The following is a 24728-nucleotide window of genomic DNA, read 5'->3' on the forward strand; positions in this document are numbered from 1 at the left end:
TTGCATTAAGTAACCATCTTAATCATGTTTTAGCCCAGCATTAGAATACGGTGCTACATTTTCCTCTTCAGTAGCAATTGTCCACACCCCCTCCGGCTTTGGTTCTATTCTTTCCTGGTGGATTAGTTTCCTGTTTTCTTCTGTAGAGCAATATCCACTGAATAGGGTCAAATTAAAATTCTCTTGTCACATCTACAAATTCTCGCCATATTTCTTGGGAAGGTGATTCTGAATTTTTAATGTACTGGTGCCCAGAACCCAGAGCAAATGAGCCATTTAGTGCCTGGCTTCTTTTAAAGCGGGCTCTAACATCTAAACATGGAAAGATTGCTGGCTGGCTGATGGCTGAGAAATCGGGAGAGTTAATGATCTACTTAAAACAGAAACATTACAAAGACAACAAGCCAGGTGTGGGACAGGCTAATAAAGAAACGTTAGATAATGTGTCCTCGGGGTGCCACATCACATGGTATTAACAGACAGGCATGGCGAGGAGTCTGGCACATCCATTTGTAGGACAGAGTCTCACACTTGCCTGATAAATGTATAAGCAGTTTCCTGCCAGACACCATCCTGGCAATACAACAATTGTGTGCTGCTCACCGAAAAGTTCTCTTCAAACCACCTAACCGGGACTCGAAGCCTCCCCATTTCGAGGTAACTAACGGAGGAGCAATGTTCAGAGCAGCTACAAACCTCTAGAGACTGTTTTTATTGTCGCTGGGCTGAAACAGGCCATACTGATTGCTAGAGATTTTGGCTGTCAGCCATGGTCATATCTGAATGGCTGTAATAAAATATTTAAACCATAGAATATGAGGGTGATGTTTACCTAATCCCAAACAAATTTCAATAGAAATGTATGAATTACATTAACCCAACGTAGTAAAGAAAGTTGCAGAAATGAATTAAAATTTACAACGCGTTCATCAAAGTTTTGAAATAGGAATGATGTTAATCATAGCTAGTGGAAGTTTAGAGGGTAATAGAAACAGGAAAACCAGTATAAAGGAAATTATTGCAATGTGATAACTGAATGGCTAAGATAACACAAACCCGAGGAAGCCGTACCAGCGAGTCCTGAGGTCTGGTGCATAGCAGCAGGTAGTAAGTGCCACAGGGTTCTACACTCTGAGGTCACTAAGAATAAGCTCAGCGTTCTCACCGCAGAAAGATGAAGATTTGAGGTGACGAATATGGTAGTTAGCTTGATTTAATTATTTGACAATTTATTCACAAGTCACATCTTGTGTGTATGAAAGTAAATAAGATGCAATCGAAATAAAATGTAAGTGTAAACTGACCTTGTTACTGTTTGTTATTGATAAGCTGATCTACTCTGTGCAATGATATCTAGCATTATTTCAGAAGTAAGCAGCAAGTTACCACCAATCAATATGTGTGAGGAGTGCCTAAAATGATCTGTGTGAATCTAGGCAAATGGGCTACAGCACACAGAAAGTGGGGGACAGAGCGGTAGTAACACAATCACTGGATCAGATGGGTTAGACAGAAAACAGAAAGTCTTAAACTAATGTCACAACAATGTACAGGATCTGTGTGTTTCTGTGTATTTATACATATGCATACACGTATACATCATAGGAATGCATACACATGACTACACTCATACGTATACAGTTTGGTGTGCACGTGCGTGTGTGTGTGCGTGTGTGTGCGTGTGCATGTGCGTGTGCATGTGCGGGTGCATGTGTGAGTGTGTCCAACTAGTACAATGATTATATAAATTATCTTGGGTCAAAAAGATGATAATTTTAATCTAAATCCTAACATATGCAAAAGATTTTGTGACAATTCCATCTTTGCTTTAGGACTGATTACTGGAAGTGGCTCAGAAACTTAGAATGTGGTTTCAGAGCAACCAGTCACATGTCTGGATATCAAAAACAGCATTTTCTAGAAAAGTAATGCAGGTTTGAGAACTCTATGCTGTGAAACTACAGATTACAAGATCCTGTACCTAGCTCTCATCTATGTAACATCTATACTTTGTTAGGTTGTAGTCTGAGCTCACATGAGCATCCATTGTTTCAGGGAGACAATTCCTTCATGTCATTGTCCCCGTTTCCCTGACTGGCCTGGACCTCACTACGTAAAGCAGGCTGGCCTTAAACTGGGAGCGATCTGCTTGCCTCTGCCTCCTGAGTACTGTAATGAAAGGCGCGTACCGCTATGTCCATCCTCAAGGAAGACAGTTGTTAATGACTTATGATATGACTCTGATAACTGTCAGAGGAGTAAGCGCAGACCGACTGAGCATCTTAAAAACACTACACGGTACAACCTGATGCACCATCCCGTCAGCGCGCTGTGATCATGGACTGCTTTACCTGTAATAATGACGACAGCGAAGGCCGAAAACCCAGCGCCATCCTTTCCGCTCGCAATCTGGGCTCCCCCTCGAGCGTCTGTAAGGAACACATAGAAGAATTCCTGCCCCTCGGGCTCGTCATCATCCAGAATCTGAACCGAGATTTTATGTTCTCTCTCCCCGTTGAGGAATGTAAGGGTGAGCATTTGCTCTTTGAAATCCTCTTCTTCAACAGCCCACGTTAGGTTGCCAACTCCGTAGACATCCTGAAAGGGCCACACGCTGGGTTCCTTCTGAGCACATCTTCCCCCAAAAGTCCTCACCGTTATGCTAACATTGCCTGTGACGCCACCGGTCCTCTGGACAAGGATGTCTGCTGTGCTGGCGGTGTTATTCTTCGCTTCCTCTGACACATAGACGATGGGGGGTCCGAGACTCAGCGTCCCATAGGCTGTGGCGGGAGCAGTTTCCGGGGCCCAGCCAGGCTTCTCAGATACGGCACTGTGAGCGGTGACAAGTTTCTCGGGGACAGCAGACACACCCGCTGTCTCAGTAACAGGGGCAAATGCCTCCATGGGGTATGCGGTGGTGGTTATCTTGATTTTGTTAGGGTGTGTGGTGGAACCCGTTTCCATGGCAGGGAGAGTGCTGTCGCCTGCCACTGTACCCGCTGTCACAGGGACAGAGACAGCTACTCCAGACAGGTCGTCATTGTCCAGTATGGTGACCACAGCGACACTGAGATCTGGATTGAGGCGAGGTCTCCAACTCTCACCCCCATTTCCTAGTCCCCCAGATTCTACAGAAGTAAGATTAACGTAAAATGTTTCTTCTGCCTCAGGAAGCTGATCATTAATAATGGTTATCTCAAAATCAACCTCAACTTGGAATCTCTGGAAAAAAACCTCCCCGCTTTGAACAGGCTCGAAGTCCTCCAGAGGTTTGGCGCTTCCTGTTGTGGTCTTGTAGGAGACTTTAATCAGGTCACTGTGAAACCCAAGCAGTCTTTGCACACATATTCGGACCGTCTGTGCATCCTCTGACACTGTGATATTTCTTGAACTAGGTGAAAATTGGAAGACCCCTAGGGGCTCAATTTCAGTAGTAGTGAAACCTGACCTGTGAAAAGAAGTTCAAACATACAGACTGAATTTAACATAAGCGTGCCGCTGTAGAGTGATTTCCTTTGATGCTTAAAGTGTGAGAACCATGTTAGAAATACCATGTTCTCTCACGCTCCATAAGCCTTATGTACACACTCGTCACACAAGCAGAGGCTGCAGCAGCTGTGGCAGGGCCTAACATAGCTGGGAGAAAGTGCGTGTCTGTTACCCTATCACACAGGAGCAGTCTAATGGCCTGAACACGGTCTGCAGGACAGAAAGACAAGAATACCCATGATGCTCTGAGTGTTGGCCTTCTCTCATGGCTGCTGAGCCAAGCTATTCTTTTTTTTTTTTTTTTTTTTTTGGATATTCTCTGTATTTACATTTCAGATGTTATGACCTCCCCCAATTCCATCCTCCCTCCCCCTCCAACTGCCACCATGAAGGTGCTCCCACTCCCAACCTCCCTCTCCCATCTCAGTACCTTGGCGTCCCCCTACACTACAGTCCTTTCTCTAGCTCCTTCAGTGGGCTCCAAGTGTTCAGTCTGATGGTTAGCTAATCCTCCTCTGTATCAGTATGGCTCTGGCAGAGCCTCTAAGGAGGCATCCCTATCAGACTCCTGCCAGTAAGCACTACTTGGGAGCCAAGCTGTTCTTTTGTAGTGTGAGCAAAATCTTTGTCTTTTCTGCCTCTCGGCAAGGAAGCTGCCCTCTCACAGAAACGGAAGTAAAACTTGGGAGTTAGAAACATGGCTAGTTGAAAACTTTATTCTTACCTATTACCTGTGTATTTTTACTTATAACCACATCTCAAGTTATGTTTCGTGGTATACTAGCCTACTCCTGACCATGGAAATTTATAAATAAGTAAGGTTATATTTATATTTGTCAAACTTATAAGATATACACACACACATATATATACATATATACATGCAGGATGGAAGGCCTCACATCGGATACTGATCCGTACAAACAATTAATTACCGATAAATAACAATGCTAAACACAACCAGAGACTGATTTAATGAGTAACACCATACACTAACTGCAATGCATTATGCGTAGTTTTAATGATCTGGGGGAAATGAGAGTTCGTGACTCTTTCTCAGAGGACAGTCCCTTTAGAAACTGAGGTTGTGTCATTAGGGAAGCCGTGAACCAGGTGTCCAGTCTGAGGCTGGAGGTCGAGGTGTGCTCTCCCAGAGGCAGAGGATGTGGGGCCTCTAGTGACAGTGTTCTTTCTCCTGCTCTGCCCATGATGTGCAAGCTACGAGCTGCTCCACAGGAATCTCAAGTGACTGTTGGGTCTCAGTGACCCACTGCAAATGATCCAGTAGTCCTCAACCAGCCTAAAGCTGTGACCCTTTAATACAGGTCCACACCTGTGGTGACTCCCAACCGCAAATGACCCTAAGTGTGCTGCTTGCTATTAGGGACTGTAATATAAATGCCTGATGTGCAGAGATCTGGTATTCGAACCCGTGAAAGGGTTGCTCAACCCCCGGGGCCTTGGCCTTAGCTGGTGAACTTCTCCTTGCCCTACCTGAGCTGAGCTCCGCCCGCAGCACTGCTTCTCAGGCCTGACAGATGAAGGACAAAGGCCTCGGGCCGGCCAGGGCTGGGAGACGTCCACAGCAGGACTCCCTTCTTCTGTTCTCCATGCAGAAAAGACAGGCTCCCTGGAGGAAGAATGACAGAGACAGCAGGTTATCACTCCTGCTTGCTTACATTCTATTCCATAGGCATGGGTGCTCTGTCTCCGTGGATGCCCATGCATCTTATGTGCGCAGTGTCTTTGGAGGTCAGGCAGAGTACAAGGACCCCTGGGACCAGAGTCACAGAACGCTGTGAGCCATCTTGGAGATGCTGTGATGGAGCCTTGGTCCTCTGGAAAAGCAGACAGTGCTCTTACTGCGAAGCCATCTCTCCATCATCTCTCCAGCCCACCTGCACCTCTTAAACTGGAATGCGTTGTTAAAACATACTCCGAAATGACCCAAAGTTTGCTTCCAGAAAGAGAAAATGTTTAACAAGAGATAAATACATTTGTAGACATCTCCTGAGACCACACAGCCCTGTTTTTACTCCTGCTTTCTCTCCCCCATCCTCACCCCTGTCCACTCCCCTTCCCCTTCTCTAGGCTTTTCCCTTCTTCTCCATCTATTCAATTACCAAATGTAGCAATGGAAAGAGGATGGTTAGGTGATAGGCAAGTTTCCTGAAAATTTGGTGCTGAGCGGTGGTTTGAATTCTGGTTACAGTGGTTTTTAACGGCAGGGTATCACAGGAATTTAGGGTAAAATACCACAATATCTGTATTTAATTTTAGGTTAGAAGAAAATGTCATGAGTAAAATGGATTACAGTTGTTGAGTGTAGTCCTTGAATTTAGGGATTATATTTATTATTCATTATAGTTAAACCTTATTATAAAAAATCAAAAGGATAATCTGGTTTATTTGAAGTCACATACCTACTATTTGCAAATTCCTTTATTTTTAAATAAAGTTATTATAAATTCACTAAAAATTTTCCAAAGCTTATATGTAAGCCAAGTCATATATAAACTTATACCTAAAGAACAAGATTCCTACATGTAGAGTGTGGTTAACTATACATAAACAGACATATCACCAAAAATGACAGAAAGGGTCGAAGAGCAATACAGTAGAAATGACAGCGGGGGCAGAGGTCAGATAACAATGATAACCAAAGATCTCGAGCTTAGGGGACAAGCCGAGAAGAAAATGAGCACCACCGGCGGCCGAGAATTAGACCCAGGGTCCTTTGCAGTGGATGTGAAATGCTCTACCCAAGGCAAGTACGGCGTCATGAGGTGAAGCGGCAGGCAAACCCACTGTACACTGAAAGCATCCTACCACGGCTCATGGGAGATGTAACAACGACGTCATGCTTGGTGTCTGTATTCTGCTCTCCTTGTCTAAAGTTATGATCTAGTATCTCAGCTAAATGCAGCTTAGGAAAACAAAGCCATCCCTTGCTCGTGGAGGGAAGGTGGATCTCAGCTCTTATAGTAGAGTTGTGAGATGTATGGGTTCCAGAAATGCTTGCCTGGTGAGCAGGGACGCACTGGAAATACGCAGGGGTGCACACATCTGGGACAGCCCTGGGTAGCTGGTCACAGCTGTCTTTAAGGGAGACTGGAGTGAGCTCTGTGCCCCACAGTCAAGGTCACGCCACCCCACACCCACACCTTACCTGTTCTCAAAAGGCCACTGACATAAATTTAAAGATCAAGTAGGTGACATGTCACTGCTGCCCGTCCGTCAGAAATGCGGAACGTGTAACGGGTGCAAAGCACAAAGCCGCCATCACTCTCTGGCTGAGTCACCGAGATACTGAAAACAACTTTTAACAAATTCCTAAGGATTGACAGAGCTGTTTGCTTGGTTATCATCATTTTTACAAGGCGTATAAGGATTCTGCCCCGATTGAAACGTTCCTCTCCTCCTCACCAAGGAGCCTGTATCACCCTGGTTAGGCAGAGGAGCACGGCTCTGTGTGGGAACACTGCATGAGTACCCACACGCTCATTAATGAGGGACAACCTTGGAAGGCTGTCAACCGCACAGCGCCATATTCTGCCGGCTGGACTAGAAGAGCCATGACTCACCCAGGGTTGGTGTCATGTTGCCGATGACAACGGGCTCAGGGATTTCCAAACCAGGAGCATATCCTGTGGTCCACACCACAGAAAGCTGGCCGTATGTGCCTCTCCTGGAGACTGTGACTTGGCTTGTGCCGGACGTGACGTCAATGAGCTGGAAAGCCGTGGATTCGAATCCAACCTGAAGAAAGACATGCTTAGGACATGAGCACCTGACAAGCTTTCCTGTTCTCTGAAAACTCGGTAACACTGTTAGCATTTTGTCTAAGCTCCGCCCCACAGTTACCTGGCAACAGCCAGGTGTGCCTGACTCACTATAGAAGGGGCTGCTTGGCCCCTTCTCTCTGACTCACTATAAAAGGGGCTGCTTGCCCCCCTCTCTCTGACTCACTATAAAAGGGGCTGCTTGCCCCCTCCTCTCTCTCTGACTCACTATAAAAGGGGCTGCTTGCCCCCCCTGACTCACTATAAAAGGGGCTGCTCAGCCCCCTCCTCTCTGACTCACTATAAAAGGGACTGATTGGCCCCTTCTCTCTCTCTGACTCACTATAAAAGGGGCTGCTTGCCCCCTCCTCTCTCTCTGACTCACTATAAAAGGGACTGATTGGCCCCTTCTCTCTCTCTGACTCACTATAAAAGGGGCTGCTTGGCCCCTCCTCTCTCTCTGACTCACTATAAAAGGGGCTGCTTGGCCCCCTCCTCTCTCTCTGACTCACTATAAAAGGGGCTGCTTGCCCCCCCCGACTCACTATAAAAGGGGCTGCTCAGCCCCCTCCTCTCTCTCTGACTCACTATAAAAGGGGCTGCTTGGCCCCTTCTCTCTCTCTTGCTCTTGCCTTCCTACTCCTGCTCTCTCCTTATTCCCTTCTCCCTCTCTCTCCACCTGCTTAGGGCCAGCCTCTACTTCACTTGTTTCTTCTCTTCTCTCTCTCCCTCCCCCTTTCCATCCCCCCTTGCTTTCTCTGTCTCTTTCTGCCTCTACTACCCTCTCAACTCTGTTCCCTATGCCCATGTTTTAGATTAATTTCAAACTTTCTTTTTTAAAAAACATAATCATGTGAATTATAAAAAAATACAAAAACAAATGCAATAATAATTAAATAAAAGAAAGTGTTTAAATCATGTTGCTTTAGAAAAAATCTGTAGCAACTGCGTGTCTTTCATTTATCTGTTAATATTAACGAATGAATTTGTCCTACATGCAGTGTTCTGCATATCAAAGCCTGGCTGGTAACTCACCAGACAGCCAAGGATGACCTTGAATTTTCCATCCTCCTGCCTCAGCCTCCAGAGGGCTGGGATAGCAGGCATGAAGCACCATGTCCCAGGATGACAGACATAAAGACTTCCTTCCTCACCAAAGCTGACCTTCAGTTAAGGCTTTCAGTTCCTTCATTAAATTGGACATTTGGGGCACACCCAGAAAGCTTCGAAGGTAAATTGGCTTTGTTTTGTTTTGTTTTTTTGGGGAGGGGGGTTGTTTGGTTGTTTTTGGTTGTTTTTTCTCCTTGCTTATTTGAAGTTGTTACTTATACTTCAGATAACCATCAAATAAAATTTTGTGTTATGGTTACTCTTCCAGGGCAGGTGATTTCTAGCTGACATTGGTTCTACTCAGTGGTACAGAGAAAAGCCTGAGTCTCATCTGAGTGAACAGCTCAGCTCATCTCCTGCGCTCAACAAGGAAAATCCAGGCAGCCACTGAACCAGCAGTCACAGATTAAGACATGTCTCCTCCTTTAAAACTGACAGGATCCGTCTGCGACCCTGGCTTTCTGAGGAACCCCTTCTGCAGCTCTCCAAGGCCAAAGAGCAACTGGCTACTTGAAGGCATTTCCTTTTCTTCGTGGAACCAGGGTCTTACCATAGCCCTGGTCCTGAGACTCGCTATGTAGACGAGCTGCTCACACAGACATCACCTGACTCTTCACCCTCAGTGGCAGGCTGGCTCTCTATTCACCTGCTTGCTTCATGGGACAGAGCAACTGCTGGACCTTGGGCTTCCATTCACAGCTGCTGCTGACCATTGTTGAGTAGCTAACCCAGCACTACCATTCCATTCAAACACACTTGGTTACTCAGGCTCAGAGAGAACTCAATAATCAATAACTGCTGGAAGGCAAGGAGGACAGAGATCACTTGCTCACAGCATCAAGAAGAATGGCAAGGAAGGGGTGCTCCAACAAAATTCCCTGGAAAGATCTGGAGTAATACTTTCATTCAGAAGTCAGGGAATCCAACAAAACTCAAGATCAATGGGCAGAGGACATTCTCTAAAGATTAAAAAAGACACTGCCACACTCCACACCTGGGTTCAGACTTAATATAAGGGGACAGCCATCAGCGGCACAGCCTTCTAGGCAGTAATGCCAGCTGCAGAACCTAATGGCTTTAAGGCGATTGTGTTTCTATTTTAAAAATTATGAGTATCAGAAGACTTCAGAGTAATGTCTACTATTCTAGTTTATCTGGCTTGAAATCAAATGAATATCAAACTATAGTTTATTTGCTAAGAACACAAGGGTTGTATTTGGTATGAAAGCACATTTCAACTGCACAATTGCTTAAGAGTTTTACCATTTTGGTTTCAACTTTAATACGTTTATAAGGCTTTACTACACCTATAAATTTTGTAAAAACCTTATTTCATGTAGAGATATGGAGAAAAATCATTATGGCTCCCCAAAATGCCCTACACTTGATCACTGAAGACAAGGCTTGGAACTCACAGGTCCTGCGAGGAGAGACCAGCCTGGGTCTGTGTAAAGCACTAGAGGGTTCAAAATGGAACCTCTCTTGGCTTTGAACAGAAAAAAAAAATATGTAGCAGAAGAGACAAACAGTTTTTCCTGTCTCTGAAGATGGAAAAGAGGGACATTGAGGCAGGAATAAGAGAAGCCATCAGATAATAGAAAAGGCCAAGATGGATTTCCCCCTAGAGCCCCCAGAAAGCAATGTCATTTTGCTTACTCCCTGATTTTAGCACAGAGAAACTCTGGCCTTATAGCAAACCTATCTGGTATAGACAACATAGATTTGTGATATTTAAGGTAATAAATACCTTTTCAGGAAGAACACAAAATACAATAAAAGCGATTACAGTTAGGACACACCTGGTGCTGATTATCTGAAAAATAAATGAGCACAGGGACCCTTGGGGGGTGATTTTCTATTCCAGTAAAGGCTTGCCACTGTGAGGATGGTGGCAGTATTTCTATGACACAGAACAAACAAACCCAACAGGTAAGTGTGAACTCTATATAAAGTGAGTAACAGCCCATCCAATGAGTGAATACACTGCCTCTGAAACTGTAGGGTCCCGTCCACAGAAAAGCTGGTCGTCCGCTGAAGACATCTAAGAGCGGAGAACTGGAACTGTGTTTAAGCTACTCACTTCCTTCTGACCTTGAAGAAATTACCCAACCTCCGAGCCTGAGCCAACTTTATCTTCTCGGTAGAGATCCTAACAATATCGTTGAAAGACTTCCGTGGCGTTTACTGGTGATACTGTGGCTGATACACGATAAGTGGGCCATAAATGGTAGACAGGTGAGCACTTCGGTCTCAGGTGGGGTCAGCATGACATTCCTCTACACATATGTCTGTAGGAAGCAGGTTTCCCTTTCTTTCGTTTCTTCTTTGGCCCATAAAGCAGGAGCTTTCCCTTATAGGTCCAAAGAAGTAGATGTTGCTTTAGTCCTTTCCTCTCGTCCTTCTCAAGAGAGGAGTGAAGCCAGTACACAAGGGAAAGATACTGATGCTCACACCTAGTCCTGCCCTTTCTGCTACAGGCTTCCCTGACTGTTGCAAGAAGGCATTCTACTATTAACCGTGCCTTTCGACAGCGGTTTTGTATGGCCTGGGGTCACACTGAGGCTTCAGAGCACGCCCAACGTACTTCTGACTGCTCCTGTGGTTACTGGGCATTTGAAAGTAATCTGTCCGGGAGGACTCAGAGTGTAAGTACACGCCATACCTTTGCCTGTTGGGATGTTACACTTGAACCCTCACATGTGTCACATGATAGAAAGAAAGCCCTAATTAGGACTTGACTCTCTAATGTCTGAGACTAGGAGGGAGGTGCGCCTTCCTACCCGGATGAGTGGGAGGGAGGCCAGCCTGTGTGTCTGGCAGGGTTGGGTGAAGAGTTAATTCAGGATAAAGAGGGTGGACATGAGAAATAAGCCACCTTCCAGTTTTACAATCACAATGCTGAAATTCCAACTAAACTATTTCCCTGCATTTATGCCTTTGTGCTCGTGTGGTACACATAAACACTTGAGACTACACACATGCTTAAAAACAATAACCTTAGAAATCTGAAACTATGCTTTATGTAAACATCAAAACAAACCCACGACAGTTACACTTGTTAAAGATGATGACTTTTAGTAAAGTCCATAAAGATCATTTCATAGCATAGTTTGTAAACTATAAGGAATCCTAAAATTATTTCATGGAGCTTTAAAAATAAATGTCGTTTTTACAATAAAAAAAGAGAGGTGTGTGCTGGGTGTCATCTATTTGTCTTGTTTTTATGTTTGTGGGCTCCACTTTAGGAACAGAACAAATCCAGTCCCTGTGGAGGAGACATCCAGGAGGCAGCAGCTCTGCTAATGGCCTGCAATGGTCCACGCCCACATTCCTGTAGAACACTGCTCCACGCTAACTCAGCCCTGGTAGAGCAGGCGTGAGTTCACTGCTGGGCTCATTGTGGACAGGGTTATGTCTCAGACCAGCTTCAAAGCACATGCCATAGACAAGAGCAATTTTTTTTTTCTGCAAACGACCTAAAAGAAAAGGTTTCAGTGTTGGTTTTTACTTTCTTTGTTTTATTTTATTTTTTTTTGTCAGTCTATGGAGTGACTGGGAATACTCTTTTTAACTTAGATGCACAGACTTAGGTTAGAACAGTCACCAGCACACATCTACAGCAGCACAGACCTTCTGTGGCAAACCAAAGCCCTGGTATAAAGATGAATCTCAGTACTATTAAGATATAATGTATATATATATATATATATATATATATATATATATATATATATAAATGTTCATTCCAATTTTACTTACTTAGCATTAAATGCTTCAGTATTAAAGATTTTACATTAACACTTAGAAATGTTTAGAAATCTTTCAACCAGCTGAAAAGGCAAATAAATTTTATAACTAATATTTGAAGTTGATGAATTATCTTTATATAATGGATCCTTTGATGTTCATGGGACTGTTTAAATCTGAAAAAGTGGTTAATCTTAAAAACAAGCACACAGACCCCCAGGTTTGTGTCAGTTTTTGTCCCTGGCAGGTCAACCGTGCCCCAGTGTTTGCTCCCAACCCAGGAATAAAAGGGTGACACCAACTGCACTTGGTGGGCTTTTACGTTGTAAAAGGGGATACGAAATTGAGTGTTGTCAGGGAGGAGAGCGGGTCTTGGAGGAGTTATGTGGAAAGAGAAGAGGATGAACGAGAATCAAAATCTACAGCATTCAATTCACAGAGAATTAAAAAAAAAATCTTAAAAATAAATTCTTTGTCCGTGGTGTGCTGCTGTCAAAAAAAAGAAAAGAAAGAAAAGAAAAAAAGAAAAAAAGAGGAAGCCCATGATTCAGGCTCCAGACGACAAGAAAGAGCAAGGAGAGGACTTTGGCAGTGGCATCGATGACGACAGACACACAACTGAGAAAAACTGAGAAAGCGACACATAAAGCTTCTGTGATGAGCCCTACTCACACCCAAAGTGCCCATAACACACAAATGTAACAGCCTAGAAATGAAGCCATCAAGGAGAACGCTTTAAAATCTCCCCCAGGCCTCCCCGCACATATGTAGCGGATGGTCTTCATGTGAGTCATGAACGACTGGAATGGGGCTGTCCCAGAAGCTGCTGTCTGTTCTTTTGGCTGGGCTGCCTTGTCTGGCCTCAGAGGAGAGGGTGTGCCCAGCCTCCCAGAGACTTGATGCCAGGGTGGGGGAATACGGGGGGTGGGGGGACCACCTGCTCAGAGGAGATGGGAATTGAGGGAGGGGGTGTCAGAAGAGGAACAATGTGTGGGATGTAAAGTTAAAAAAAAATCAGTAAAAATATTTTGAATGAATAAATACATTCTCAAAGAGCTAAGCACTTCCTGTTCGTGCTGCCCTCTTGTGGTTTACTCTGAGAACTACACCAGTTACCTGGGAATTGGCAGCTTCTTCCGGAACAGAGAGAGTGGCTCGTTTTGCTTCCTGGTGAATTGTTGGCATCCCATGGACAGGTCCGCTCAGAAGCCTTGCGGACACCAACTGCAGGGTGAAATTGGAGCCCAGCGACAGGAAGACCTGTAAACAAACCGTTACGTAATCCTCAGGGCACAATAGGGACATGTGACCTGGGTTACAGCACACAGGACAGTTTGGTCAGCCCCTGCCTTCCCTCAGCCCTCTCTTCTTTACAAAGAAGAGTTTAGATGTTGGAGGGCGAGGTGCACGGCTTGTAGTTGTAAAGAACAAATCTAGGAATTAACAGCCTTTCCTCGTGTGCTGCAATAGTCTAATGACGGGACCATGGGGACATCAGACATAGAGCCAGGCGAGCGGGGTGGGCAATCCAGGGACTGTGGACTCTAACGACAGCCACTCACAACAGACTGTGATGTGGTGCCTCTGGGCCAATGAAGATCATTAGCACATGTGTGGAACGTGTGTGAGGTTACTAATGTCGAAGATTAGCAAACAGGGAAGTTGTGAGTTTGCAAGTTACTATCACACTAGAGGCTTCTGAAACTCGCAGTGTGTCTTCTCCTTGAGAAACATGGCTCTTGGTGATGGTTGACCCCTAACTCGGTTCCAAACAAAGAATATCCCTTTAAAACGTGTGCATATTCGTAGAGTCAAAAGCAACTGTGTCTGCTCGTGAAACACATCCTTTGGCTACAGTGGACTTCAGCCCACTTGTGTCCGCCAACACACAAAGTGCACACAGGGTTTTCACAAACAAGTGACAGGAGTGAAGCACGGGCTCCATTCTCTCAAGATGATCCTCTCCGAATAGGACCTTTAGGTTCTATTCAGTAAGCAAACCACAGCACTGCGACACCGTCAGCCCTTCAAGCTTTCCCCAGATGTTCTGTCCCCGTACAGACCAACTAATGGCTCAGTAGCTAATGATTTTCTTTCCAGTTTGAGAAAGAATGAAGTACAACTCTAAAGTCATTACACCCTTTCTGCCTAGGACCTCTGCTGATGGCCTATTCAGTACACACACACGCACACACACACACACACATACACACACATACAGAGGCAACTGACATTAAAGTTGAGCAAGAATCATGTTAAGATATATATATATATATATATATATATATAGATAGATAGATAGATAGATAGATAGAGATATGTATGCAATTACCTTCAGCGAGTATTTATATTTTATATACAAATAAAAATCGTTTGTGAGTAGGCTGAAGAGAGGGCTCAGAGAAAAGAGCACTGACTACTCTTCTAAAGAACTCAGGTTCAATTCCCAGCATCCATATGGCAGCTCACAGCTGTGAGGACCAGTAAAACATGTGGTTCACAGACCTACCTGCAGGTAAAACACTCACATGCATAAAAACAAATAAATAATTCAAGACCACATAACTTACCCTTACCCACCAGTGTTTGTAATTGGCTGTTACTAGATGGTCTCTTTTCCCAGGTGTCATAACTATGACCATACACTTTGGTGGCCAAAGCAACACGGGGAGGAAGGGTTTAAGTCAGCTTACGACTCTCAGGATACATTGCATCAGGGCAGGTACTCAGGAAGAAACTCAAGTCAGGAACCACCAGGCAGGAACTGAAGCAGAAGCCATGGAGGAGTGCTGTTTGCCGGCTTGCTCCTCACAATTTGCTCAGTCTGATTCCCTATGCAACAGCCCAAGGGACAGAACTGCCCACAGTGAGTTGGGCTTTCTTTTATAAATCGCTGACCAAAGCAAACAAAACAAAATAGACTTGTGTATCTAGGCTAATCTTGCAGTGAGATATTTCTCAAGTGAAGGTCCCTCTTCCCCAACTGGTTTTAGCTTGTGTCAAGTAGACAAAATCAACCAGGAAGTGGAACTTCTTCTGCACATAGTAGTAGTGACCGGGTCCCATTGGACTTCCATTACTGTGTTTCTTAGAATAACAGGTATTGCCTAAGTACTTAATATCTGATCCATGCAGAAAAGCCCATCTGTTTCTACAATCTAGCCTGTGCTCCTCTCAAATGAAACAAGGTTTCCAGTGTGCCCGTGAACTTGCTGTCAGTCTGTGCCCGTGAAGGAACACACTTGGAGTAACAGCCCGTAAGACCAGTGTTAAGGATGCTTTTAGCTTTTTCGAGTCTGATGGAACCTTCCCTGTCCACGGACTCACTTAAAGATCAGACACTGCCTCACGAATGATTAAACATTTAAAGGCCTTTGCAGATTCTCTGGAGCTTCTTTGTCTAAAGCTGTCGATTCTACCCAGCAACATAAAACAGAAAGATGTTTATAAAAATTCTTACTAATGACTACGTCAAATGTTAAAGAAAAATGTACTATATTTAACATTGTATATTATCAATGTATTGTGTACATTGAGGGTGAATGAAGGAAAGGTGTTGTACTGGCTGGTTTTGTGTCAACTTGACACAGGCTGGAGTTATCACAGAGAAAGGAGCCTCACTTGAGGAAATGCCTCCATGAGATCCAGCTATAAGACATTTTCTCAACTAATGATCCAGGGGGCAGGGCCCAGCCCATTGTGGGTGGAGCCATCCCTGGTCCCGCCCATTGTGGGTGGTTCTATCTCTGAGCTGGTAGCTGGGTTCTATAAGAAAGCAGGCTGAGCAAGCCAGAGGAAGCAAGCCAGTAAGTAACATCCCTCCATGGCCTCTGCATCAGCTCCTGCTTCCTGACCTGCTTGAGTTCCAGTCCTGACTTCCTTTGGTGATGAACAGCAATGTGGAAGTGTAAGCTGAATAAACCCTTTCCTCCCCAACTTGCTTCTTGGTCATGATGTGTGTGCAGGAATAGAAAGCCTGACTAAGACAGTAGTCATTGGGAAAAGCTCTACTTTTGGTTCATGTGCATGTAAACCTTGGCTCCAAACTTACCTGGAAGATAGACCCCCAATGACAGGTGTGATCATATGCTACACACCTCGAGACGTGTGAGTGGCAACATGTGTGAGTTCTTCTATGCTAACAAAAAAGGAAGCACAAGCCCTGGCACTGCATTTCCAGGTGGCTTTTAAGTCACATGTGGAATGCTCATGGAAGTGAAGATTCCCACAAAGTTTGAAAAATATGTTAAAGAGAGCATTCAGAAAATTAAAAAAAAATTCATACATATATCTGCTAGTAAGGTTATCCACTAATCTTAACTAAAAAAAGTATGAAGGCAATTATAACATATTCAAAGATATTTAGAAACACATAGATAATAATCTAAATATGGTCTTAATGAAACCAAATGATATTACAAGCTATACCATTTAGATTTCTTTGTGACGTAAAAAAGAAATGACCACTGACTTTCAGACTGTTCCGCAGGCCACTAGGAACCTAGTGGCTAGGAAGATCAGGCTCACCTGTTCCTGTAATATGCAGTATGTTCGTTTTTCCTATACATAGCCTGAGAACAGTAACCTTTAAATATCGAAATAAGCCTTTCAGCATCTGACTGGGAGATGCACAAATGAACTCTGCTAGAATTTTCAGGGGTTTGAAGTGCTACAAACCTGATTTTTCAAGGGCACCATGCCTACTTTATATCTGGCACCATCTTGGATCACCAGTTGTCTCTCTTCATTTTCAGTGGCAACTGGGTCTTCTTCGTTATCAGACAGTATTTGAACTCTCACAGCAACAGCACCAAACACTCCAGCAAGCCGGGTGACGTTAATTTGGATGGATCTAATGAGATTCTGCCCAATCAGCACTGACTGCCGATCTGAATACAGGGCAAACACGCCATGCGGGTCATCGTTGGCAAACACAGAGAACGTCGCGGTGCATTTTTCAAGGTCCAGTTGTGCGCCGCCCTCTACGGAAACCAGCTGGACAGCGTACTCTTCCTCTGTCTCGGGGACGTCATCTGGAAGCAAATGGACATCAAAGCTCGCTTCACTGACTCCATCAGCAATGGTGAAAAATCCTCGCGTGAAAAGGAAGTCTCCCGTGATGTCAAACTCACTGCGTAGCTCCCAGTGCACCTGGGGTGACAGGGAGAAAAAGCAGCAGTTATCCAGCGTGTGCAAGGAGACACCGCCCGACTCCAGTCTTCTGGGACGTGAGAAAGAGAAACGTAAGCTTACATCCAGACACACTTGGAAGTATATGTTAGTATATGCATATGCTCCTTTCCATACAGTCGGAAGGACTGGGTGCCTTTTAATCTTATTATTTACCTGCTTTTGAAATAAGAGTGTGATTTGAAAGGATGAAGAAGAAAGTAAACTCAATTTGTGACCATACGCAGTACTTCAATGCCAAAAATATGTTTATGGTTCATCCCAGCGCACTCCTGCACACCCCCCAGTGAACGCCACACCGCACCGTAGAGACACTTGTACCTGCACTGCTGCTCCGTTCGCTGTAGCAAAGAATTAGAATCAACCAAGTTGTCCTCAATAGATATACATATATGTGAATACTATTATGCTATAAAGAAATTTACATATGGATACTATTATGCTATAAAGAAAATGAAGTGAAAAATTCCTCAGAAAAGCAGGCGGACTTAGGATATGTAATATCAGTTGGAGCCACACAGCTCAGGAAGACAGCACTGCATGTTTTCTCTCCTATAATCTAGCCAATAATATATACACAGAGATTCTGATCTGGTCATGGGTTTTTGTCGTTGTTGTTTGCTTGGTGATGAGTAAGTCACAAAATACACTTAATTCTGAAAACGTAACATTTACAGTATGTTTCTTCCATAGCTTATATCAGGTTAATTCTGGTGCAAGGTGTTTTTACTTGCATGAAAGTTTAGCATTAAAGTTTCTTCTAAAAAAAATCTTTCAAAGTCAGCATATAACTCAGATATTACTTTTGTTGTTTATTCAAATGAAAATATTACCTGCAAAATACAAATAATTACTCACGCCACAAGCGCTGCACCAGACAGAAGACTTTTCAATGAAAAGAACAAAAACAAAAAACAATAACAACAACAAAAAAACCCCAAAAGAACAAAAAAAAAGAAAAACTAGCTAATCTTCAATTCAGAGGCGAGATGAAGAGTTTGGGGGAATTTTGCAAAGTGAGACAAATGTTGGTTTGAACAAACATATGGACTCTATCTCTGAGCCAACACACCAGGACTCCCAAGAGCACCTGCAGCAGGCTACGCCAACAAACACACTGGTTTTTAGAACGCAGTTGCTCACGTGGGAAAACCGTGAGAAATAAGGCCATGACAAATATAATTAAGTGACTTACAAATGTCATCGAGGGTTTTGGCAGGGAGGTTTCCTGCTAGAGCCAATGAGAAAACACAAAGCATCTCAGCCCTTATGATGATAAAGGTGGTCAGTTCTGCCCACTGTGCCGACTCTAACGGAAAGAGCATGTCTAACCTCTGACATGTAACAGAACACAATGGCACACAAGCCTCTCAGTTTCACTGCAAACCCTAACAACTTCGTCACCAAAATCTTTCACTAGAACATAAAGTTTCTCTGCTCCCCTAACCGCATATGTGATATGTGCAAACTGATATCCTTCAGGAAAATCAAATACAACGTCATACCGTGATCTCTCCGGAGGTGCCTTTGGATCTTGTGACAAGGAAAGGTATGAGCATGGGTCCATCTGACGGTGGTGGCTCTGGGACCGTTTTCTTATACAAAGACTCGGGAGCAAAATGAATGACTCCATTCGGATCCCCAAACTTTTGTATCTAACGAACGTTAACAGGAAGTGAGTAGCATGTCGAACAAACCTAACAAAAAGGCGATATCTAGCAGACGAACCTAGAGATGGCCAGAAATTCTACATGTGAGTGGAACTCGGATACAATCTGCCAATCCGAGGGGGAACAACATCTTCCTGATATACTGACTGTTGTCTGGAACAAACCATTCTTACCCTCAAAGATAGAGGCAATCAGAAAACTTAAACTTAGAGGAGGTAGGAGATTAGTTTGTTTCATGTCTGCGTTTCTTGGTCACCCTATGCGTAAAGCTTCAGCCAGGTGGCTGCACTTAGATGCTTCCCACAGTACAGAACTGACAGACAAAAGGACCCTGTGGCAAGGCTGGTTACTTTTGATGACAAAGATCAAACCGAGGGTGCTGTGTGTGCTCAGCGAGGGTTCCAGCACTGAGCACTACCCCGGCCCTGGGCTGTCTAATTTTATGCGTCAAATAGGCAAAGATACGATATTCAATAGTCTGGTGAAACGCTATCTAGATATACCTGTGGAGGCACTTGTAGATCGGATTAACTTTTTGAATCAGTTGTTTCTAAATGAAACATATTACCCTCAGTATAGTGGGCCAAGTCCATCCAATCAACTAAGTTGAAGGAGTAAAGTAGAAAAGAAGGGAGACTCAGAAGCGATGCTTGGGTTTCCTGTCCCTGCACACAGAATACCAAGACCCCTGCAGCCCCTCCTCCCTGTTTCCTGCCAGCTCCTAACTCCTTCCCTCCCTCCCCTTATACATGGTATGTATGCACATGTGTGCTTGTGTGTGTGTGTGTGTGTGTGTGTGTGTGTGTGTGTTTCCCTTTCATTATTTTTCTCAGGAAAACACAAAGAGATCCAGGCCCCAAACAATCCTATTTTTCAAACCGAACTAATTCATTTCTCTTCACTATTTTCAGAAGCAAAGTCCATTCTCACTCCGCTCTGCTAGACTGGGCAATGCATGTGAAAGAAACAGCTCAGGTCAGATCCAGCACCGTATCACTGAGCCAATTAAACAAGAACCTTCAGTCTGACTCATAAAAATGCTCTGTCTACCATGACATAACAAATACCTCTTCTCTAGGAATGTCAAACATTCCCCACACACAAATTTTCTCTAAGATTATAAAATAAGTACTTTAATGTTTTATTAAATTTTTAATAAGGATTATTAATATTGAGGCTGCAGTGTAATTAATATAAAAATGAGAATGTTTGATTCATAGGGATTATTAGAACTTCATGTTATTGTTTGTTTAGAGACAGGGTCTCCTGTACCCCAGGTCGCATCAAACTCACTGCATAGCGGAGGATAACCCTGACTTTCTGATCCTCCTGCCTCTGCCTCCTCTGTTCTCGGGCACATTACAGGTGGATATTGCCTGGATATTGCCACACAGTGTTGTTGGGGACCTCGGTTTCTTGCACGCTAGTCAAGCAGTGCACCAGCTGAGGCGCAGCCCTAACCCCTCTTAGGTTTTAGCATTTTCCATTCAGCATTATAATGTCTTAAGCAATAGAAATAATGTTCTGACACATCCGTTAGATCTGAAATTTTGCGGTGAGTGCATTCAGACTTACCGTTAGTTTCACGTCTTTAGCTCTGGGATCTAACTTAGCTTCATTCAAAGGCTTAAGCTCAACAGTGAAAGTCTCCTCAGCTTCAGTTTCTTCGTGAGGGCAAACTGTGAGGATGATGGTTCTCACACCACCTTCCCCATCTCCAAAGGAGACGATGCCCCTCACTGGGTCTGCAAAGTCTGCATGCTGTGGCGGTAGCGGTTCCTCGGAATTGGGCCCTAAGATCTCCCAGCTCACCTGCACGGGCATTGGATTTTAGTAGAGATCAATTTAAGCAAAGGAGGGTTTTTTTTTGCAGTACATGCACTATTAGAAAAAGCACACACACATGAAACCATTCTAACTCCTGGCTTATCTGTGCCAAAAATAATCTTTTCTAATAAAAAGATGAAAAAAAAAAATAACACCTAGTCATTTGTGAGGACCGTGGAACAAGAATTTATATTTAAATATTTATATGTTAAAAACACATAAGCATTGATAACGTTCATGAGTTCAGAATCACGCAGCCATGTGGTAGAATTCTGGCGATCGGAGCATGGTAGACTATGACACTCAAGCTGTGGAAATTCCTAGGTGTGCATTTTTTTTTTTTTTCTAAATAGACTCAATTGCCATTGGGAAAATGAGCGCAAGAGTTGATCTGAACGGGAACGAATGTGTGGGTTATAACGAGCAGAGCTTTAGGCTTCTATATTTCAAATTCGTACGGTTCAGGCTAATTTCTCTGCAGGACCTATAATTCCTTTCTCCCAGGTTATCACACCATTAGGCAACCCTGGTTGCCCAGGTTGTGTATCCTAAAGCTACAAGAAGAGTTCATAGAACTCATGCAAACAAACAAACAAACTGGTTTACTACTCTTCAAGTTTATTCTGTTCACATCATTTTCAAATGTGTTCATTGGGCTCAGAGGCCACTTAGTGGTAAATATTCTAATCCAACGAAAACATCTGGGGAGTAAGAAAGTACATCACACATAATACTTTGAAATTTCTTCTAACAGCACAGGAATCACAACTCTACCTGGATCTCTCCCAAGAGTCCTCCAGTCCGCTCCAGCACCAAGTGTATAGGCATTGTGGCATTGGGGTTAGGAATAGAAATTTTGCTTTGGTTGAGAAATCTTACGATGCCAAAGGGAGAGTCACTTTTGGCAATGGTGATTTTGCTCACTAGGTGGCGCCCAAGGATCGCGCCACCCGTAGCTCCGAGGAGCAGAATTTCAAACTGCTTCTCAAATTCACTGCATGGCAAGAAGGAACAATCTGTGAGTCTAAACATATTAAAATGCTTGTAAAATCCAAATAGCTAGTCATTTTCCAAATTGGCCATACATATTCAAGGCACAGCAGGCACACAGCAGGAGGAAGGCGCTCGGCACAAAGCAGACTCAACAGGAAACTCCCACAGCCCACTTCTTAACCACAGACTGGAAACTGTGGCCACATCCTGACCGCACAGTGGAAGGAAGAGAAAGTTCTTCCTCTAGCTGAGAAAAACAGATATACAGCCACGGCGCCATCTCCTTTCCTGGTACTGCCCAGTGTCTCTCAAGTGCTGTCTCTCCTCAGGAGCATACACCATCAGGGTAAGTTAGGGGGCAGTGGCAATACCTTGTGTGTGGCCCCTGCTTCTGTATGACTAACCTTTCATTGTCATCAGTGATGGAGACATTTATAAAGCTTAGGTTCTGCCCATGCTGAAAGGTGACTGAACTACCATGCAATATGTAGCCTGGACCAGCAGAGAAGCCCCGGGAGCTGAAATCAGCTGACACATGGCCGTAAGTCCCGCCAATCCTCAGGACAGGGATCGCGATCGCTCCGGCATCTTCCTCCACTGTGACAGAAATGTGGGGTTAGGCAAGATACTAGGAAAAGCAAGTAGCTTTTACATGATTCCGTCAGACTGGACTAAAAGTGTCCAGTGCACACTCCTGTGTTTTTCATAGTCCACTTACTGTTTCTAAAAGAATTAAAGTGTTGTGGGTCTTATGTCTTTATGAAGAATGTGGCTTGTCATATGCTGAAATTTAGAGGAATCAACTTTTAAACAATGAATGCAGCCTGTGCAGTCGTGAGCAGAGGCTTCCCTCTCTTCCTGAGATGCACAAATAAGACAAAAGCGTGGGCATACACTGGAAACATTCTCAACTGCTTTCGACATTTAGCTGAAATACACACAGCGCATGGAAGGGAGATTTATTATTTCTATCACATGATACTGTTCATTTGTATTTCCTGTGTGTGTGTCTATGTGTGTGTATGTGTGTGTCTGTCTGTGTGTGTGTATATCTATCTGTATGTTTGTATGTGTCTGTCTATGTGTGTGTACGTCTATCTGTATGTTGGTATGTGTCTGTCTATCTCTGTGTGTGTGTGTGTGTGTGTGTGTGTGTGTGTGTGTGTACATGTGTAGAGCTCAGAGGACAACTTGCTGATGTCATGTCCCTTCTCCTAACTGCTGGCATCCAGGCTTGATTTCAGCTTGGCAGGCTGGGCCGCAAACACATCTACTCACTGGGCTATCTCAATAGCATCCCCAGGAGTCTTTCTAAATATACATATATAAACTATTGCATTTTGTGGTCCTAGGAAATCTATCAGAATATATCAATATCAATGTTTGATTTCAATTTAAAATTTTTAATTTTAATTTTAAATTAAAAAGGTGTTCATTAGGGCTGCGTCTGGCTCCCACTCTCACAGACACTGCAGTCCACCGAGCTCCACAAAGACAGCGCCGGAACAAGCGAGAGCCGGGTGGGCACTGGGCGACTCTATGCCTCGTGAGGAAAATCCTCTAAACATGGGCAAATGAGATCCTAAGAAGCCGAGAGGCAAAATGTCCTCGTATGCATTCTTTGTGTAAACCTGCCAGGAATAGCACAAGAAGAAGCACCCGGATGCTTCTGTCAACTTCTCAGAGTTCTCCAAGAAGTGCTCAGAGAGGTGGAAGCCCATGTCTGCCAAAGAAAAGGGGAATTTGAAGATATGGCAAAGGCTGACAAGGCTCGTTATGAAAGAGAAATAAAAACCTACATCCCCCCAAAAGGGAGACCAAAAAGAAGTTCAAGGACCCCAATTCACCCAAGAGGCCTCCTTCAGCCTTCTTCTTGTTCTGTTCTGAGTATCGCCCAAAAATCAAAGGCCGGCATCTTGGCTTATCCACTGGTGATGTCGCAAAGAAACTAGGGGAGACGTGGAACACACTGCCGTGGATGACAAGCAGCCCTATGAGAAGAAGGACGCGAAGCTGAAGAAGAAGTACGAAAAGGATATTGCTGCCTACAGAGCTAAAGGAAAACCTGATGCAGCGAAAAAGGGGGTGGTCAAGGCTGAAAAGAGCAAGAAAAAGAAGAAAGAGGAAGATGAGGAGGAGGAGGAAGAGGAAGATAAAGAAGATGGTGATGATGAATAAGTTGCCTCTAGCAGTTTTTTTCTTGTCTATAATGCATTTAACCTCCCTATACACAACACATTTTTTAAAAGAAAAAAACTAAAATGTAAGGCTGTGTAAGATTTGTTTTTAAAACTGTACAGTGTCTTTTTTTTTTTTTTTTTTTTTTGGTATAGTTAACACACTACCGAATGTGTCTTTAGATTGCCCTGTCCTGGTGGTATTTTCACTAGCCACTAACCTTGCCTGGCACAGTCTTTGGGTTGTAAATTGGCCTGGAAATTTAAAGCAGGTTCTTGTTGGTGCACAGCACAAATTAGTTATATATGTGGACAGGAGTTTGGTTGGGTTTTTTTTTTTTTTTTTTTTTTTTTTTGCTTTGTTTTGTTTTCAGTTTTTATTCTTTTGGTTTTATTTGTTTTTGTTTTTTGTTTTTTTTTTTTTTTTTTTTTTGTCTTCTGATTGTCTCTGATGTAACTTATACAAAGATAATTGTTGTTCCGTTAACTGAATACCACTCTGTAATTACAAAAAAGAAAAAAAAGACCTGTGGCTGTTTTGTTGACATTCCGAATGCTTCTAAATAAATACAATTTTTTAATTAAAAAAAAAGTTGTCCATTACCAACATTTCCTCTCAGAAACAGTGAATTAGTGAGAAATGGATAAATAGAAAAAATCATATTCTTTCTCGACGTAAAAATGCAGCATTCTTTACCACTAGTGAGCTGAAATTCACAAAATAGCTTATGTGATAAGTC

General features: G+C 43.7%; 1 protein-coding gene across 1 annotated transcript in view; it reads right to left on the bottom strand.

The window, feature by feature from the left end:
• Positions 1-24728, bottom strand: part of ADGRV1 (adhesion G protein-coupled receptor V1) — a gene marked incomplete at both ends in the record, with an annotated part of 447718 nt that overhangs the window by 284273 nt on the left and 138717 nt on the right. The window contains 9 exons of the mRNA XM_080925101.1: positions 2352-3451; positions 4987-5122; positions 7077-7251; positions 13248-13391; positions 16809-17282; positions 18827-18976; positions 20567-20803; positions 21593-21812; positions 22216-22408. Of these exons, the coding sequence (XP_080781227.1) occupies positions 2352-3451; positions 4987-5122; positions 7077-7251; positions 13248-13391; positions 16809-17282; positions 18827-18976; positions 20567-20803; positions 21593-21812; positions 22216-22408 (2829 nt within the window). The remainder of the gene's footprint in view (positions 1-2351; positions 3452-4986; positions 5123-7076; positions 7252-13247; positions 13392-16808; positions 17283-18826; positions 18977-20566; positions 20804-21592; positions 21813-22215; positions 22409-24728) is intronic.

Source organism: Micromys minutus (assembly GCF_963924665.1).
Source record: "Micromys minutus genome assembly, chromosome: 11".
NCBI lineage: Eukaryota > Metazoa > Chordata > Mammalia > Rodentia > Muridae > Micromys > Micromys minutus.